Genomic DNA, 19841 nt, shown 5'->3' with positions numbered 1-19841 from the left:
ATATTATATCTAAGTTTTAACAAGGAGGAGTTTGTTCAGTGTCACTGAAAAGTAGTAGCAGTAATCTATTTTCCGAACTCCTCTTTATTGTTTTTCTTTTTTTCCCTTTATTTTAATGCACATCCAAGGCATGGAGAATGTTAGAAAACATTTACACATCTCAGTGTTTTAATAATTTCAATGGTAATTATTTATTGGGTCACTGACAGGGTGATGTACAGTTAACATTTTGTGAGGGATGCTTTGGAAATGAATAAGATGATCAGCTCACAAGCTCAGTCTGGAGTGGCCCTGAATTACAAGCTGGCTGGTGACATGGTTGTCACCTTGTTTGTTTTCACATGTTTTAGCACTGACTCTGGCCCTCTTTGAAAGGCAGGACTATAGTGAAAAGAAATCTTTCTGGTAACCAATATAAATATTTGCTGTGGTTTCCTGGGTGTTGGTTTTATTTCGTATTTTGTTAAATAATCTGTATTTTGTCAAAAAAATAGTGACCTCTGTTTAAAAAAGGAAAATGAAGCAGCAGTGCAGTGTGCATGTGAATTTACTTTAGGTGAGAAGTAATGCTCAGAATAACCCACTGAGGGCTAAAAATATACTTTAAGACCAGCACAAATCTACTCAGAATAACCCACTGAGGGCTAAAAATATGCTTTAAAAAATATGCAAGAATCTCAAAAGCTTAATGCTTTTTTCAGCTTCTGATAAACACAATTACATACTGCAAAGAGAAATGGTCCGCTTGGTATTACATTTTTTTTGTGTGTGTGCTTGTAGCTTTAGAAGGCAGTGGGGTTTGGGAGAAATTTTTGAAGTCAAGTTTTGGAAATGAAGTAGACTCGAGGATCTTAGTACAAAGATTACAAAGTCTTACACAAATACTCTCAGGTGCACAGACTCTCATTCCAGCATGCAGTAGCTCCTGTGTGTGCCTTTTTATTGCTGCGCTGAGGGTTATGTCTAGAGCACAGTGCTGTGTCACAGAGCTATTAAGAAAATGTAATAAAAATGATTTTTCATGATGTAGGGAAGGGAGGCATTATGTTGGAGATATTTATTTATCACAAAGGCCTAAGGTATATTTTTCCTATACTCCTCAGTTCTCTGTCCTGCCCTATTCTTCTTCTCTGTATAGGTCTCTAAACTAACCTTGAATCCAGGATTCCATCACATCCCTTTCTTAATGCCTCAGGCCAGGCTAAGTGCTGTGCATTTTCTCAATTGAGTCAGGATGTGGTGTCATTATGATCTAACTTCAATACAAAGTGCAGAGAGGATGAAAAAGACTTTTCTGAATGCAGCCTTCTTGCCTGGTGCTGTTGCTGCTTTCTTGCAGTTGATAGACTGGTACAAATTGGTTGTTGGCCTATGTGATTTGTGTCAACATCATACTAGTAAAATTGGTACAGCTGTGTGTATATATTTTTTCATGTGCCATAGTTAGCAGTGGAAAATCTGATTTTCAAATATCTGTGACAGCACAACTAGAAGAAAGAGGGCATCCTGATTGCAAAGTTGAACCTACAGTAGAAGTTGGACACAGACCCCATCTGGCGAACATGAATGAACACAGCTGAGGTTGATGGGCAGAAATGTTTCTGTTGGTGCTAAAACGGTGACTTAATGTATATCTCACCAAAGCTTTGGCCCAGATTTCTAAAATGAGCAGAGTGGTACAGAAATCCAAGGAGTTTGATGTAAAAAGCACACACAGCCTACAGCGTAACCGTCTGGTTAAAGGTATTTTCAAACTTTTTGACAATTACTCAAATTCAACACTCTTCCATTTGCAGTTTGCATTGAGATATGGTATTAAATTCCTATAAATTAAAATCCTATAAATTAAATATGTTTTTAAAGAGAGTGAGGGAATCTCTCAGAGTTTGGACTCCTAAGGTTCTGTAGTATTTTTTTCTCAAAGAAATACAATTTCTAATCAAGGAGAGAGCATCTATCAAGAGTTGAAAAGAAGCACCAGTGTGAAGCAGGGAAAGTTTGCAAGATCATCATTGCTCGTGTCTTTGCTTCAACTTTTATTTCATGTTAAAGCATTTTATGGGTATTTTCAGACACGACTGGATTATGGCTCAGCTTTGTATTTTTAAAATGGCTCCCTGCAGTGGTGAGAAGTGTTTACCTGTTTTATCATATCAGAGGCAATAACTAATGAGACTTTGCAGCGTGTCTGCCAAGCTGCACACAGGGAATAACTTGTCTTTCTGCTCTGCTGACTCAGCTCATTCAATTAGGTTATCCAGGGATAACATATGTTACTCAATTATTTTATTCCAGGGAGGCAGAGGTTTCCTTAGCAATGAGCTACTTCAGCAAGCAGAGCTCACTCACACTTTTGCAGATTGCCTACAATGGTGTATGAAGACATTTGGAGGATGTTTATGAATGACAGTTGGCTAAAAGTTGCTGTTTGCACACTCCTTAAGGTGTGGGTTCTGGAGCAGGGAGCTTTATGGGGGAGCCGGGGTGGTAGAGGAGGTGGAAGAGTACAGCTTGCAAAATACACGTGCAAAATGAAATGGAGCAAACTAAAGAAATAGGTAGTAGAGGGAGATAGGAAGCCTAGAGAAGGCAGGCACCCATGTCTTGACTGGGAAATATGAGGAGCAGAATATGATGGCAAGGAAACACCCAATCTGAAGTGTGAGAATGATTATGCTAGAGAGGTTGTGTAGAGAACAGTAGCTCCCAAGTGTTGGAAAAATTTTAGAAAACAGATCCTAAAATCTGAAAGCTTGATTGCTGTCCTTTATAAGTAGTCCTGGTTGGACATCAAAAAACATTGAAACCTTTTTGTATGACACTTTGCTAATAATGGTCATAAAAAATTACAGGGGGGAGGGGTATTAGGGAGTGTGCAAAGTCATGTATTTCTTTTTATTTATTTCTGATGATTAGAATACTTCTCTGCTGTATGGACCTCTTTCTGTCAATAACCCTGGATTTAAGCATCATTCTTTCTCTGATGGTACAAGAGCTAAGTACTTTTTGCTTATCAGGCCATCAGAATTCAAGGGAGTGATGGGAGTCATTCTGTTTATTTAAAAACAAACAAACAAAACACCCCACCAAAAATAAACATGCAGAGGACAATACTCCTAGGAGATTAAGTACTGCCTTCATCTACTTAATTATGAAGAATATAAACAAAAACGTTTGCATGGAAACCACTAAGTGCAAACACACTTCTAATGATTGGTTTCAGTCATCAAAGTCCTTTGAGATGATGCAGCAAAAATCCAGTGTTCTTGTCTGGTTTTGTTTTCAGATACTTCCTGAAAACCGCCCCTGTCATGAAAATTGCTTTTTTGATAAAAGCATGATGGCAGTGGCTTTGCCTATAAATCTGTCCTAAAGGGTCCTGTTCTTGCTTATTCTCCCTTTTATTTTCTACCATTGTTTTAATCTGACTGCTGTATTTTAATTGGTATAAAATAGTGCTGCTTTATATAAATATATTTATCCCAAACCTTACGTGATGACACCATGACATTGAGTATTATATTTAGGGTGAATTCACTGTAAAAAGTACATTATTTTTCTTCCATTATGGTTGTCTAAAGTAAAAAACAAGCACAAACAGCAATGTCTTTGTTACAAATTAGTGTGACACTTGATTCGGAGTTGCATCAGTTTGCAGTTGCTGTGTAAATCTGCTTTTGTCTTTCTCTGTTTGACCAATTCTTCAGAAATCTCCTAAAACCATTATCTTCTAAGCTGGTTTAAAAATGCTTTTGTCATTTTATTCATAGATATACATGCATACATTGATTTCAAATCAAAACGTTATGTTCCAAAAATATGGAATGACATCTACCATGAAGCATGTCTCTGTATGAAGGACTTTGATGCTTTGAATAGATTATTTTACTTGAACCCTGGGTTTTAATTATACTGACTTTCAGACTGAAATTCCTCCTGTATTACATTTGCTGCAATAAGTTTTGCCAACTTCAAACATGAAAGGGGGGAAACCCTGCTTCTACTCAGATAAAGCTGTCCTTTCCATGGATAAAAAAGTTGCTTTATAGCGCCTGTGTTTATCAGATGGGACTGTTAAGTTCAGGTTCAGTAGAACTAAAGATACTTGCTTATTTTCTCAAAAAATAAAAAGAAATGTATATCTTAATTTATGGACAGGATGAAGTGCCTGTAAGAGATTACAGGCTAATGGAAAAATAGATAGGAGCTATGATTGTGCCAGCCTTATGTTCTGGACTGCTTTAATCTTTCTAAAGCTTGACTTCTAATTTGAGGATGCTTAAGCAGCTTTAGTTCCTAATATTTAAAAAAAAAAAAAAAAATTCTTAATGCCTATTTTTTCATATTAAGAGCAGTAAATGCATATGGCTTAGCAATTCCCAGGTCTATTTGAAAATTAAAAGTGTTTTGAAAGTAAAGAATTTAGGGTGTTGTCAGAGAAGCTTCTGGGAGGCAAGTAGAGCTCAGACTTCAGGTTAAGTACTTTTTTTCCTGTTCCCAGCCTGCTGATTAAGGAGTCTTCCCTCCTGAACTCCTTAGAGCTGAGTAGTCTAAAGCACGAGTTGTGCTTGAAGTTAGGATACACTAAAATAAGTCTCTTTTCTTTGCAGGAAAACAGGCAAACCAACTGAAGTAGTAAGCTCAGCACAGGTGGACTTGTGTGTAAATGTGTGTGTATTTTTCTGATAATTCTTACCTTTTCTAAGTAATGACAGGCAGTTCATCTCTGTGTATGAACATAGTTCTCAACTTCAGTGCTGTAGTCAGTGTACAGTTTCTTACACGACCTCCAAAACCGCTGTGTATGAACATAGTTCTCAACTTCAGTGTTGTAGTCAGTGTACAATTTCTTACACGACCATGAGTATATTGACTGGGCTGTTGGAGCACTACACAAGTGTGTGACTGGGCTTTTAACTCCCCTCTGGCACTGTGCTTGAAATTTGAAGGAAATAAAATCGTCTGATAAAATAGTTGTTAAAAGAAAGAATTGATTCAACAATTCTATCTCCCGCAAGGCTGTCAAGGAGCTTTAGGTTGCAGCTTTGTTCAAAGTCTGTATAGAGATATTGTGTCACTAGATTTACCATTGAGGCAGATACAGGCATACTACATCAAAGCAAAGCAAAGATGGTTGTAAAATTCACTGCTGAATGTGTTTCTCCTTATTTTCAACTCAGTTAAAGGAAAAAAAAATGCTTGTCCTGGTTACTAAAATCTATTCACAGAACAGATAGTGTCTATCTGTGGAGCACTTCTTGTGGCTTTATACTTCTAGATAAGGGGAAAATGGTCTTATATCAGTTTAGGTGGATTTTGACTGATTTGTTTTCTGGTGTAGCCTTCATGCTTTCCTCTTAAACTTGTGTGCTTTCATGAGGCATCCATCCCATCTGCTGAATTAGGCAAGAGTTGTATAAATAAAAGTAGGAAGTGGTTGTGTAATTAGAGTCCAGCATAATGTAAATGTTTCTCCAGAAGACTTCACTCTGGTCATCTCAGCCAGCTTCACTGGCATAGTCCACATTTATAATGCCTGACTTTGGTACTGGAGTGTTTATTGTTACTTGCAATCATCTGACCCTGCTTCAAGGATTGAATTCTTTTTGCACTGGACTTGCTTTCCCTTCCCTCCTTGGTGTTGCTCCATAAGCTTTCTCCTGAGGAGGATGTAGGGATGTCTCAGTTCTAGTCATCAGGCAAATCAAGCTGTCTCAGTCACTCTTTTTTCTACGTTGTTACCTTTCTTGGATGTTGCAAACCTGTGTGTGCTGTGATTGCTCGAGACAGGGACTGCTGAATTCATTTGGCAAGTCTGAAATTTGTCAGAAGAGTTTGACTTGGTTCTTCCTCCTTCTCCTCTGCTTTGATGCAGTCTGTTTCCTTGGACTTCTCTTGGGGAAATCCAGCTACTCAACAGGGAGGTGGCTTTAGACAGCAGCTAGGAATTGGCCCTGTCTTTTATGGAAACAGATATCCCTTGAGTATTGACTATTCTGTTGAAACAAATAATACATTATCCAGAAAAACAAGCATTTTTCTGGTTATAAACCATTGTGACTTCTATTATTCTGAACTTGGAAGAAAATTACTTGCTGAGACTAGCAGTTTGTAAATTGGTTTTTTTTAAATACTGTCATATACAATAGAAAAGGCAGTTTGGTGGGCTAATTAACTGAAGTACAATTACAAATTTTATTTGTAATTTTGAGTGCTTTTTGATAACCTGCTTTACAGCACAGGTATTTCTGACAGCAGAAGGACTGTCTAAACACTCCTTTTCTGGGATACAACTCAAATATTTGTATACCTCTCTCTTTTCTCTACGATCGCTCAATTGAGTCAGGATGTGGTGTCATTATGATCTAACTTCAATACAAAGTGCAGAGAGGATGAAAAAGACTTTTCTGAATGCAGCCTTCTTGCCTGGTGCTGTTGCTGCTTTCTTGCAGTTGATAGACTGGTACAAATTGGTTGTTGGCCTATGTGATTTGTGTCAACATCATACTAGTAAAATTGGTACAGCTGTGTGTATATATTTTTTCATGTGCCATAGTTAGCAGTGGAAAATCTGATTTTCAAATATCTGTGACAGCACAACTAGAAGAAAGAGTGCATCCTGATTGCAAAGTTGAACCTGCAGTAGAAGTTGGTCACAGAGCCCATCCGGCGAAGGTGAATGAACACAGCTGAGGTTGATGGGCAGAAATGTTTCTGTTGGTGCTAAAACGGTGACTTAATGTATATCTCACCAAAGCTTTGGCCCAGATTTCTAAAATGAGCAGAGTGGTACAGAAATCCAAGGAGTTTGATGTAAAAAGCACACACAGCCTACAGCGTAACCGTCTGGTTAAAGGTATTTTCAAACTTTTTGACAATTACTCAAATTCAACACTCTTCCATTTGCAGTTTGCATTGAGATATGGTATTAAATTCCTATAAATTAAAATCCTATAAATTAAATATGTTTTTAAAGAGAGTGAGGGAATCTCTCAGAGTTTGGACTCCTAAGGTTCTGTAGTATTTTTTTCTCAAAGAAATACAATTTCTAATCAAGGAGAGAGCATCTATCAAGAGTTGAAAAGAAGCACCAGTGTGAAGCAGGGAAAGTTTGCAAGATCATCATTGCTCGTGTCTTTGCTTCAACTTTTATTTCATGTTAAAGCATTTTATGGGTATTTTCAGACACGACTGGATTATGGCTCAGCTTTGTATTTTTAAAATGGCTCCCTGCAGTGGTGAGAAGTGTTTACCTGTTTTATCATATCAGAGGCAATAACTAATGAGACTTTGCAGCGTGTCTGCCAAGCTGCACACAGGGAATAACTTGTCTTTCTGCTCTGCTGACTCAGCTCATTCAATTAGGTTATCCAGGGATAACATATGTTACTCAATTATTTTATTCCAGGGAGGCAGAGGTTTCCTTAGCAATGAGCTACTTCAGCAAGCAGAGCTCACTCACACTTTTGCAGATTGCCTACAATGGTGTATGAAGACATTTGGAGGATGTTTATGAATGACAGTTGGCTAAAAGTTGCTGTTTGCACACTCCTTAAGGTGTGGGTTCTGGAGCAGGGAGCTTTATGGAGGAGCCAGGGTGGTAGAGGAGGTGGAAGAGTACAGCTTGCAAAATATACATGCAAAATGAAATGGAGCAAACTAAAGAAATAGGTAGTAGAGGGAGATAGGAAGCCTAGAGAAGGCAGGCACCCATGTCTTGACTGGGAAATATGAGGAGCAGAATATGATGGCAAGGAAACACCCAATCTGAAGTGTGAGAATGATTATGCTAGAGAGGTTGTGTAGAGAACAGTAGCTCCCAAGTGTTGGAAAAATTTTAGAAAACAGATCCTAAAATCTGAAAGCTTGATTGCTGTCCTTTATAAGTAGTCCTGGTTGGACATCAAAAAACATTGAAACCTTTTTGTATGACACTTTGCTAATAATGGTCATAAAAAATTACAGGGGGGAGGGGTATTAGGGAGTGTGCAAAGTCATGTATTTCTTTTTATTTATTTCTGATGATTAGAATACTTCTCTGCTGTATGGACCTCTTTCTGTCAGTAACCCTGGATTTAAGCATCATTCTTTCTCTGATGGTACAAGAGCTAAGTACTTTTTGCTTATCAGGCCATCAGAATTCAAGGGAGTGATGGGAGTCATTCTGTTTATTTAAAAACAAACAAACAAAACACCCCACCAAAAATAAACATGCAGAGGACAATACTCCTAGGAGATTAAGTACTGCCTTCATCTACTTAATTATGAAGAATATAAACAAAAACGTTTGCATGGAAACCACTAAGTGCAAACACACTTCTAATGATTGGTTTCAGTCATCAAAGTCCTTTGAGATGATGCAGCAAAAATCCAGTGTTCTTGTCTGGTTTTGTTTTCAGATACTTCCTGAAAACCGCCCCTGTCATGAAAATTGCTTTTTTGATAAAAGCATGATGGCAGTGGCTTTGCCTATAAATCTGTCCTAAAGGGTCCTGTTCTTGCTTATTCTCCCTTTTATTTTCTACCATTGTTTTAATCTGACTGCTGTATTTTAATTGGTATAAAATAGTGCTGCTTTATATAAATATATTTATCCCAAACCTTACGTGATGACACCATGACATTGAGTATTATATTTAGGGTGAATTCACTGTAAAAAGTACATTATTTTTCTTCCATTATGGTTGTCTAAAGTAAAAAACAAGCACAAACAGCAATGTCTTTGTTACAAATTAGTGTGACACTTGATTCGGAGTTGCATCAGTTTGCAGTTGCTGTGTAAATCTGCTTTTGTCTTTCTCTGTTTGACCAATTCTTCAGAAATCTCCTAAAACCATTATCTTCTAAGCTGGTTTAAAAATGCTTTTGTCATTTTATTCATAGATATACATGCATACATTGATTTCAAATCAAAACGTTATGTTCCAAAAATATGGAATGACATCTACCATGAAGCATGTCTCTGTATGAAGGACTTTGATGCTTTGAATAGATTATTTTACTTGAACCCTGGGTTTTAATTATACTGAATTTCAGACTGAAATTCCTCCTGTATTACATTTGCTGCAATAAGTTTTGCCAACTTCAAACATGAAAGGGGGGAAACCCTGCTTCTACTCAGATAAAGCTGTCCTTTCCATGGATAAAAAAGTTGCTTTATAGCGCCTGTGTTTATCAGATGGGACTGTTAAGTTCAGGTTCAGTAGAACTAAAGATACTTGCTTATTTTCTCAAAAAATAAAAAGAAATGTATATCTTAATTTATGGACAGGATGAAGTGCCTGTAAGAGATTACAGGCTAATGGAAAAATAGATAGGAGCTATGATTGTGCCAGCCTTATGTTCTGGACTGCTTTAATCTTTCTAAAGCTTGACTTCTAATTTGAGGATGCTTAAGCAGCTTTAGTTCCTAATATTTAAAAAAAAAAAAAAAAATTCTTAATGCCTATTTTTTCATATTAAGAGCAGTAAATGCATATGGCTTAGCAATTCCCAGGTCTATTTGAAAATTAAAAGTGTTTTGAAAGTAAAGAATTTAGGGTGTTGTCAGAGAAGCTTCTGGGAGGCAAGTAGAGCTCAGACTTCAGGTTAAGTACTTTTTTTCCTGTTCCCAGCCTGCTGATTAAGGAGTCTTCCCTCCTGAACTCCTTAGAGCTGAGTAGTCTAAAGCACGAGTTGTGCTTGAAGTTAGGATACACTAAAATAAGTCTCTTTTCTTTGCAGGAAAACAGGCAAACCAACTGAAGTAGTAAGCTCAGCACAGGTGGACTTGTGTGTAAATGTGTGTGTATTTTTCTGATAATTCTTACCTTTTCTAAGTAATGACAGGCAGTTCATCTCTGTGTATGAACATAGTTCTCAACTTCAGTGTTGTAGTCAGTGTACAATTTCTTACACGACCATGAGTATATTGACTGGGCTGTTGGAGCACTACACAAGTGTGTGACTGGGCTTTTAACTCCCCTCTGGCACTGTGCTTGAAATTTGAAGGAAATAAAATCGTCTGATAAAATAGTTGTTAAAAGAAAGAATTGATTCAACAATTCTATCTCCCGCAAGGCTGTCAAGGAGCTTTAGGTTGCAGCTTTGTTCAAAGTCTGTATAGAGATATTGTGTCACTAGATTTACCATTGAGGCAGATACAGGCATACTACATCAAAGCAAAGCAAAGATGGTTGTAAAATTCACTGCTGAATGTGTTTCTCCTTATTTTCAACTCAGTTAAAGGAAAAAAATATGCTTGTCCTGGTTACTAAAATCTATTCACAGAACAGATAGTGTCTATCTGTGGAGCACTTCTTGTGGCTTTATACTTCTAGATAAGGGGAAAATGGTCTTATATCAGTTTAGGTGGATTTTGACTGATTTGTTTTCTGGTGTAGCCTTCATGCTTTCCTCTTAAACTTGTGTGCTTTCATGAGGCATCCATCCCATCTGCTGAATTAGGCAAGAGTTGTATAAATAAAAGTAGGAAGTGGTTGTGTAATTAGAGTCCAGCATAATGTAAATGTTTCTCCAGAAGACTTCACTCTGGTCATCTCAGCCAGCTTCACTGGCATAGTCCACATTTATAATGCCTGACTTTGGTACTGGAGTGTTTATTGTTACTTGCAATCATCTGACCCTGCTTCAAGGATTGAATTCTTTTTGCACTGGACTTGCTTTCCCTTCCCTCCTTGGTGTTGCTCCATAAGCTTTCTCCTGAGGAGGATGTAGGGATGTCTCAGTTCTAGTCATCAGGCAAATCAAGCTGTCTCAGTCACTCTTTTTTCTACGTTGTTACCTTTCTTGGATGTTGCAAACCTGTGTGTGCTGTGATTGCTCGAGACAGGGACTGCTGAATTCATTTGGCAAGTCTGAAATTTGTCAGGAGAGTTTGACTTGGTTCTTCCTCCTTCTCCTCTGCTTTGATGCAGTCTGTTTCCTTGGACTTCTCTTGGGGAAATCCAGCTACTCAACAGGGAGGTGGCTTTAGACAGCAGCTAGGAATTGGCCCTGTCTTTTATGGAAACAGATATCCCTCGAGTATTGACTATTCTGTTGAAACAAATAATACATTATCCAGAAAAACAAGCATTTTTCTGGTTATAAACCATTGTGACTTCTATTATTCTGAACTTGGAAGAAAATTACTTGCTGAGACTAGCAGTTTGTAAATTGGTTTTTTTTAAATACTGTCATATACAATAGAAAAGGCAGTTTGGTGGGCTAATTAACTGAAGTACAATTACAAATTTTATTTGTAATTTTGAGTGCTTTTTGATAACCTGCTTTACAGCACAGGTATTTCTGACAGCAGAAGGACTGTCTAAACACTCCTTTTCTGGGATACAACTCAAATATTTGTATACCTCTCTCTTTTCTCTAGGATCTTCTCTAAACTGGGAATAGTTCTCAGATTAAATGAGTAATTAGTATGTTTAGAAACTGAAACAAAAGCTAGAGGTAACAGTCAGTTGGGCTAATACTAAATAGTAACACCTCCATTTCCTTTAGTATATCACTCCTCTTGAATTTTTTTCATGGTCTGTAATCACATGGTGTCTTGAATCACTGTGATCACTGCAATGTAAAACAAGATGACAGAAGCAGAATATTTTTTCAAAGCAGAAAATTTGCTACTGTGATACTCTTAGAAAGAGCTATATTTTGATTGCACTGTATAGATTCATTCTCAAAGGAAACACATGATAATGTTCTATTTGTTCTTTCTGTTTATTTTTCCACTTTCTGTAGTCTGTCTCTGTGTGCCTGTGCCCATGTTCTGCACAACTGCAGAGTGTACAAGCAAATCTTCATGATGAGTTGGTTGCCTGCTTCATTAATATAGGTGGTCTTCCTCAAGAATAAGACATCAAAATAGTCTGAAGATCTTTCAAAAGATGCTCCCTGTAACAAATCCTAGTTATTCTGTTTGTTCCTGTCTCCTGACAAGCCAGAATAACTCACTAGAAACAGCTGTGGACTTAGTTATAAACAACTTCTGCCTCTATTTCTGCCTCCTACCAATATCTGAAGGGAGCTACAGGAGAGCTGGGGAGGGATTCCTTGTCAGGCAGTGTAATGACAGGACAAGGGGTAACAGTTTTAAATTGGAAGAGGGCAGATTTAGATGAGATACCAGAAAGAAATTCTTTCCTGTGAGGGTGGTGAGACACTGGAACAGGTTGCCCAGGGAAGCTGTGGCTGCCCCATCCCTGGAGGGGTTCAAGGCCAGGCTGGATGGGGCTTGGAGCAACCTGGTGTGGTGGGAGGTGTCCCTGCCCAGGGCAGGGGGTTGAAACTTGATGATCTTTAAGGTCCCTTCCAACTCTAACCATTCTATTTAACCTCTTGCTCAACAGGAGCACAACAGTTGCACAAGCCAAGCCAGTTGGGTTGTGAAATGACTAAGCTCCATAGGTATATCTTTGATGTATATAACTGTTGGAGTACGTTCATTACCATAATGATTGGGGTTTTTTTGCATATGCAACCAGCCTGTTAACTCTGTATCTGCTGGATTAAACCATAATGAAAACAAGCTGCTTTAAAATTTACCTGTGATTTTTCAGATTGAGACAATGGCAACAACAGAAAAAAAAAAAAAACAACCACAAAAATAAGGTTAATTTCTTTTTTTCCTTAATTTAGATATGCATGAGCTTTTAAGAATGTAAAGTGAAGAAATGCTTGTGCTTAGGAATATTTCTGAGATAATTCACAACGAAGGCTCTCTTGTGAAAAACGATTTAAGTATTGTCAAACTAATCACTTGAGTGCTACCAGGTGTGTGGTGGTATGTGTTGTGTCGTCATCTGTCCCATCCCCCAGTTTCCCTGTCCCCCAATTTCCCCCTATATCCCAAACTAAGGAACAAATATTCTGGTTTATAATACAGAACTATTTCTTAAATTACTGGTGTCCTGATTTGTGTCTAGTCTTTGGACTGGGGTAAGTCCTGGTGTTTAGGTAGCTCTGTATCTTACAGAGACATCCTTGCAGTTTCTGTGCCAAGTCCTCAATTGCTACCCTTCTTTCCTGCTCCAACTCCAAGCATGAAGCTTTCCAGAGTATGCTTTCTAGCCAATTTATTTAATTTCTGATGCTGAGAAACATTCTGTGAGTTTTTTAACTCCTTCAGCCACAGTGAATAATTCATTAACAAATCACAAACTAAGATAGTTTGCACAGATTGTCAAACAATTTTATTTTTTAACAACTTCAACAGAAAATAGGGCTACAATTGGCAGGTAGGCTTTTGGCACTGCTCTGGAGCTTTTCTATATGGATGGTTTAGTTCAGAGTTATAAGGAAAAGATCTATTTCTGTCTGACAGGGTTGTTAGACTTTGAGGTTGTCAAATAAAGAGAAGTTTCAAAGAACACCATGTCTCTAATTCTATCACCTCTAATATTAATTTTCTTCTTTTAAAGTCTAGGGATTCCATCAAGTTGGATGACCTGAAGGCAGAGGTGTCACCACGAATTTCAGCAGAAGATCTGATTGATTTGTGTGAGTTGACAGGACCTAGTCATTCCAAAACACCTGTAAAGAAAACAAAACCTAGCAAGCCAAAGCTGCTGGTGGTGGACATCCGTAACAGCGAAGAGTATCCTTCAAATTTGAGTGCCGACCTTGCCAAATCATGCTTATATCAATTACTTCCTTGCTGTCTGCAGGCAGTGAGGTGTTAGAATGGTAAATAATGGAAAAGCACGTGGTAGAGGGACACTGGAAGGACTTAAGGCATTTTTTTTTTGTCATGGAGAGGCCTGCTTTGCAGAGAGGAGGACAAATGTATTTTTGCCTTCCCTTTTTAAGCTGTGGGTCTAGCGAAACCACTTTGTACCAGTAACATGAATGCTTAAGAGGGACAGGGAAGAGTTGGTAGCTCATGTGCTTTGCCAATCCCTCAGCGAAAATTGAGGGCCTTCTTACTACTGTCAGGCAATGCAGCCATATGGCTGCCCTAACTTATTTCCTCTAGTTACCTTTAATACTTTCCTCTCTGTCTGCAGGCAGTGAGGTGTTAGAATGGTAAATAATGGAAAAGCACATGGTAGGGGTACACTGGAAGGACCAAAGGCAATTTTTTTTTGTCAAGGAGAGGCCTGCTTTGCAGAGAGGAGGACAAATGTATTTTTGCCTTCCCTTTTTAAGCTGTGGGTCTAAGCGAAACCACTTTGTATCAGTAACATGAATGCTTTTAATTTTCTTTTTTTTTTTTTTTTGACAGCTGTGTGATTTAATATGACCAATATTTTGGAAGGGTGTGAGGCTTTCCAGTTAAGTGGAAGAGGGACAGGGAAGAGTTGGTAGCTCATGTGCTTTGCCAATCCCTCAGCGAAAATTGAGGGCCTTCTTACTACTGTCAGGCAATGCAGCCATATGGCTGCCCTAACTTATTTCCTCTAGTTACCTTTAATACTTTTGATTATCAGCTATCTTGAAGCTATATTTTTAACAGGGTTGCTACCCTGTCTACACTTTACTTGTTTGTTCTTTTTTGAATATGTCGTTCTTTGCATGTGGAGTATTTTTTTGTTTTTCAGAAATAGTGTGGTTATGGAGCTGGGTTAGTTTGGGTTTTGAAAGAGGGAGTCCTTGTTACAGATGTGCTTTACAAGGAACACACATCTTTGTCAACATCCATCTAAAAGTGGGAACAACAATATTTTATTAGAGGTAACTCTTAGCGCTGTACTGAGTATTTGGGAATATACTTGTTCCTGTTTTGTATAATTTTTTTCAGTATTTAAGTGTTATCCTTTCATAATAGCAAAAGTAATGTAGGTAGTTGTTTTTGCAGGAGATGTACTCTTAGCTTGCTCTTGAAGCTATATTTTTAACAGGGTTGCTACCCTGTCTACACTTTACTTTGTTCTTTTTTGAATACGTGGTTCTTTGCATGTGGAGGTTTTTTTTGCATCTAAAAGTGGGAATAACAACAATATTTTATTAGAGGTAACTCTTAGGGCTGTACTGAGTATTTGGGAATATACTTGTTCTTGGTTTGTATATACTTGTTCCTGTTTTGTATAATTTTTTTCAGTATTTAAGTGTTATCCTTTCATAATAGCAAAAGTAATGTAGGTAGTTGTTTTTGCAGGAGATGTACTCTTAGCTTGCTATGTCACAAGCTATAATTCTTAATAGGCAAACAATACTCAATAGAAAAATAACAAAAACATCATGAGTTTTAGTCCACCTTTTACTTTGAGAAAGGATGATCATTCCTGTTACATATGTCTGGCTTATTCTTAAAGATCTTCAATGACAGAGATTCAACAGGCTCCCAACATCTTTAGCATTAGAAAAGATCTTCCAATGTCTAACTAACACTACTAACCTACTGCATGCATATTAGGAAAAATGTTGATTCTGGACAAGGAAGTGAATTGTGGATCAATGCACTATTTGGGCTAAAATACATAGTAAAAATTTAAATAATGTTTCAACCTTTTTTTTTTTTTTACATCTTTTGTTAAAATACCACTTTATAGGTAATTGTATATGCAGAAAACCACTGCCACTAACATTTTTCTTAGAAAGGAAGATCGTTCCTTTTATATATGTCTGGCTTATTCTTAAAGATCTTCAATGACAGAGATTCAACAGGCTCCCAACATCTTTAGCATTAGAAAAGATCTTCCAACGTCTAACAAATGCTACTAACCAACTGCATGCATATTAGAAAAATGTCAATTCTGGACAATGAAGTGAATTGTGGATCAATGCACTATTTGGGCTAAAATACATAGTAAAAATTTAAATAATGTTTCAACCTTTTTTTTTTTTTTACATCTTTTGTTAAAATACCACTTTATAGGTAATTGTATATGCAGAAAACCACTGCCACTAACATTTTTCTTTATTAATATTTAGCAATACTTATGACTATGTATGGTAAAGAAGAAAAATACTATTTTTACTATGTAGAGGTAAATTTATTATTTACGTAGTGAAAAAGAATAGTATAATTGGACTACCATTTTAAATTAAAACTGTTATTTTCAAGGAATTATAAATATATTGTATGCCAAACTTGAATCTGTAATGTGATCTGCTGTGTAGATAAAACAGAATGGTCAAAAGAACACAAAACCATAATTTTTCTTTTGCTTGCATGTATTAATTTCATGCATCAGTTAAGGATTCCAATTAAGTACAGTTTGACTCTATTTTCTGGACTCCAGCAGCTTCTTTGCTCCTAGATATAGATTGTTGAAAATGTGGTCCTCTTTATTCAGAAAACAGTAAAAATGCAGGCTATTTTCTGAGAGATAATTTCTTCATCAAGAGATAGTACTTTTTAGACTCCAGTTAAAAAGAGAAGTCCTTGGAATTAAAAACTGTAACAGCCTATTGTTACTGCATAAAACTTTTATACTACCAAGTTAAAGAATGTTTCTATTTCTGCATCATTCTGTTATTAATTATTTAAGCAACTTCCTAGAAATCATCAAGGAGAATGTGGAAGGAGAGTGAGTAATACAAAATGCCTATACTACAGACATGGCACTGAAAGGCTGTTATCTGTGAACAGTAATGGATTTATTTATATTAGTCATGATCAAAGGCAAGGCGTTTGTTTAAATGTTTCTATATTTTCCCTGATACTTTGTTAATAGGTCCTACTGTACTGTTGTACTAATCCTATTCTACTGGAGCAGAGTGCATTCCAAATTTCAGTCATTTTAAAAAGCATTTGACTATTATGAAGTAAGTGGTTTCATGAGGCTGTCTTTCATTTTAAAAACATGTAACCAGATTTTCCATATGTATTTCTTGAATGAGGAGGCATGCTGGAGAGAGAAAATCTCCATAGCTGTAATCACTGCTGCTGTTTCTTTCGGTCTGGTTGGAGTTTATGGTACCCTAAAATGTCCTGTCCTTTAAATAATGGGTGGCTGTAAATCCTAATAACCATCTGGTATTTGGAAGTAGGGAATATCATTATTAAAAACCCAGTCTGTTAGGTAGTAAAATTACTCCTTGAGCGAGTTGGTTTGGATGTCAGTTGTAGAAGAAAACATATGGTATATAGGATGCTATTAAACTGTCAGCAGTTGTGAATATACATGGGAAGCCATAGGAATCCTGTGCTCAGTGTCCTTTTCTTACTCGCAGTAAGAAAACAGTCTGTGATTGTCACAAAATTTCAACAAACTGTACAGTAGGATCAGGCAGCCTCTGTGCTTCTGTGGTGTGTGTTTTAAAATGTGACAGACCAGTGTGAGGTGTTTCAAGAATATGATCGTTTCTTACGTTTTGTTGTTCATCTTCCTCATCGTCTCTGCCTGTCATGCTCAACTTCACTCTCACTTGGTTTTCAGTGTGATTTGAGAAAAGCATGAGAGGACTCTCAACAAGTATCAGACATGCTTCATATTTCACACTCGGATGCACTTGAAAGCTGAGGCATTGTTTGGTAATGAAGCTCATGTTGCAAGGCCAAGGGCTACTGGCCCTTTTCCCCAACAGACAGCTTTGTAACACAAGACTTTCTAATGAAAAGGTAATATACTGGAAGCAGGGTCTCTATTGGCCAGCAATTCTTCTAAGGCTCGTTTCATTAAGCACGTTAGCAGAAATGCTGGCAGCCTCCCATTCCTGTTAGGAAAGTTACAGCTGCTTACTTACTGTCTGTCTGTAGCATGAAATCTTGGCCTTTTTGTTAATTGGGATGTAGTACTTGGGATGCTTAAAATGACCACTTAGGATTAGGGAGAATGTAAAGAACAGCAAATAGGGATGTAGTACTTGGGATGCTTAAAATGACCGCTTAAGATTAGGGAGAATATAAAGAACAGCAAATAGTTTGGATCTATCTAGCGTGGTACTAATGTTCAGATTAAATGTATTTCTTTTTTAAAAGATTTGGTCAGGTTTCTCTGAGCAGTTAAGCACACGCCATGGCATAAGAGTGAGCAGCTAAATCTGTCCAAAGTTATTTTCTATCTAAATGAGGATTGTTTCCGAATTTTTGCTCTGTTTAGTAGCAATGGGAACGGTGTGGTTATAAATGGGGCTGGGGAAAGGGGGTTGGCACAGAGTCGTGAAGGAAGGGTGTCATAATTTTCCCCTTCAAAATAGAAACTAACTGGTAACATTAATGAATGGTATGTCATCATCTTTTGTTTTCCAAATGTTTTTATATAGCCATGTTTTTCCCACACTGTAAGAATGATGATCATAAAGCTGAAACTGTTACATAAATCAAGAGAAATGAATGGTTACATTAGGCTGAGTGAATTAAATCTTACCTCAATTTAAGATAATTCCTTTATAAAAACAACTCTGGGATTTAATTATAAATGAAACTAGCTTTCTGCAAGTAATGAAGTACTAAAGAGTGACTGATCTCGTTATTTAACATTGTGTATATTTTTGCAGAACTCTGCTGTTTCCCATCTCTTCAAAGCTGTTCTTGTTTATTTTGGGGGAAGGGGAGTGTTCCAGGCATGTGTGTACGGTCTGTGGAAGTAATTCAGAGATCTATCAAAGTCATGGCACATTTTTAAATCCATCAAAAGCTAGGTAATAGTGCTCCAAGTTAATTTTTACTGAAGAGACTTTCACATTCAATATTTGTTTGTAAAATCTCATTGAATGATCATCCTTTTTGAAATTAAAACACAGCTAATATATCTCAGAGTCGCTGGCAGACAACGTTCAGAGTGTGTTGTTTGCTTTTCAGTGTCCAACAGGCACCCGCTGTTAGTGGAACTGCAGATAATGTACATGATGCTCATTGTCCAGGAATCTGAGTGCATGTACATGAGAATCTCAGTTTGGGTCAAAGTTGTAGGGGCTTGCAGGGGTTGGCAGGAGCTTAATAATCCTTATTTAGTTTTGGTTCTCATTCTAAATGCTTCATTCCTTTTGCATAAAGCTCCTCTGGAAGAGGTGCTCCAGCTGCTTATTGGCATTTGATTCCTGTTCAGATTAGATCTATTTTGAAGTAAAATTCACAAAAATATGTCATACTGTAGATATTGGTTTATTAGTACCCAGTGTTTCATTTAGCTGATCAGTTTCTGGAGTGCTGTGCTATGTCCTTTGTGAAACAAACAACACTTTGTTCTGTCCTTTTTTTGATACAGTGTCGGAAGTCATTTGCTCCATATGAGTAAACTGTAAATGAGGTTTGTCAAAATACACTAGCACAAAAGACCAATGCTGTTATATCACAACCACCAGAACAAAGAGCAGGTTCATTCTACAGCTGTGCATATACCACAGGTTTCTCAGCCTTTCAGATGTCCTTAACTGATCTTCCTAAGCTTTAACCGTGGCCACCTTTCTGGCAGCATCAATGTCCCCTTTGCATCAGCATTTACTGCAGAAGGGGATCTTGTCCAGTGCCCAGCAACTGCCACCCTCCAGAGCTTTAAAGGAAGAGTCGTGGTGATTGTAGGAAATGCAGTGAAGAACACAGCTGCTGTAAGTATATTGCTGTAACATACACGTTTCTACTTAGAAATACATCAATGGCATGAATACAGACAGTAGTAAATAAATGCTGGAGTCAGCATAATTCAGATTAGTAACTTTGGGTATGATGACAGGATTTGGGGTGATTTTTTTCTTGTTGTTCATTTCTGCTTCAGGGTTGAGACAGGTATGTTATAAAGTCCAAAGACTTTAGATATAATAGATATATATATCTCTATATATATATCTAATATATAAAGATATAATTCATATTCCTGCTAATAAAAACGAAATCATTGATCAGTTTTGTAGAATCGTTTAGCTCCTGCAGTTGTGCTCAATGAAGAGGAGAATGGTTCCTACTGGTAACTTTCATATGTCAGTGCCTTTAACTAGGGAGAATATTCATACTTGCCTATTCC

General features: G+C 37.3%; 1 protein-coding gene across 1 annotated transcript in view; it reads left to right on the top strand.

Moving 5' to 3' along the window:
• TBCK (TBC1 domain containing kinase) overlaps positions 1–19601 on the top strand; it is a 103137-nt gene extending 83536 nt beyond the window's left edge. The window contains exons 26-28 of the mRNA XM_014940423.1: positions 13416–13591; positions 19269–19428; positions 19596–19601. Of these exons, the coding sequence (XP_014795909.1) occupies positions 13416–13591; positions 19269–19428; positions 19596–19601 (342 nt within the window). The remainder of the gene's footprint in view (positions 1–13415; positions 13592–19268; positions 19429–19595) is intronic.
• The last annotated feature ends 240 nt before the right edge of the window (positions 19602–19841 follow it).

This window comes from Calidris pugnax, unplaced genomic scaffold, assembly GCF_001431845.1.
Source record: "Calidris pugnax isolate Ruff unplaced genomic scaffold, ASM143184v1 scaffold34, whole genome shotgun sequence".
In the NCBI taxonomy this organism is placed as follows: domain Eukaryota; kingdom Metazoa; phylum Chordata; class Aves; order Charadriiformes; family Scolopacidae; genus Calidris; species Calidris pugnax.
The sequence above is the reverse complement of the archived record's forward strand: the minus strand, read 5'-3'. Positions and strand labels throughout refer to the sequence as shown.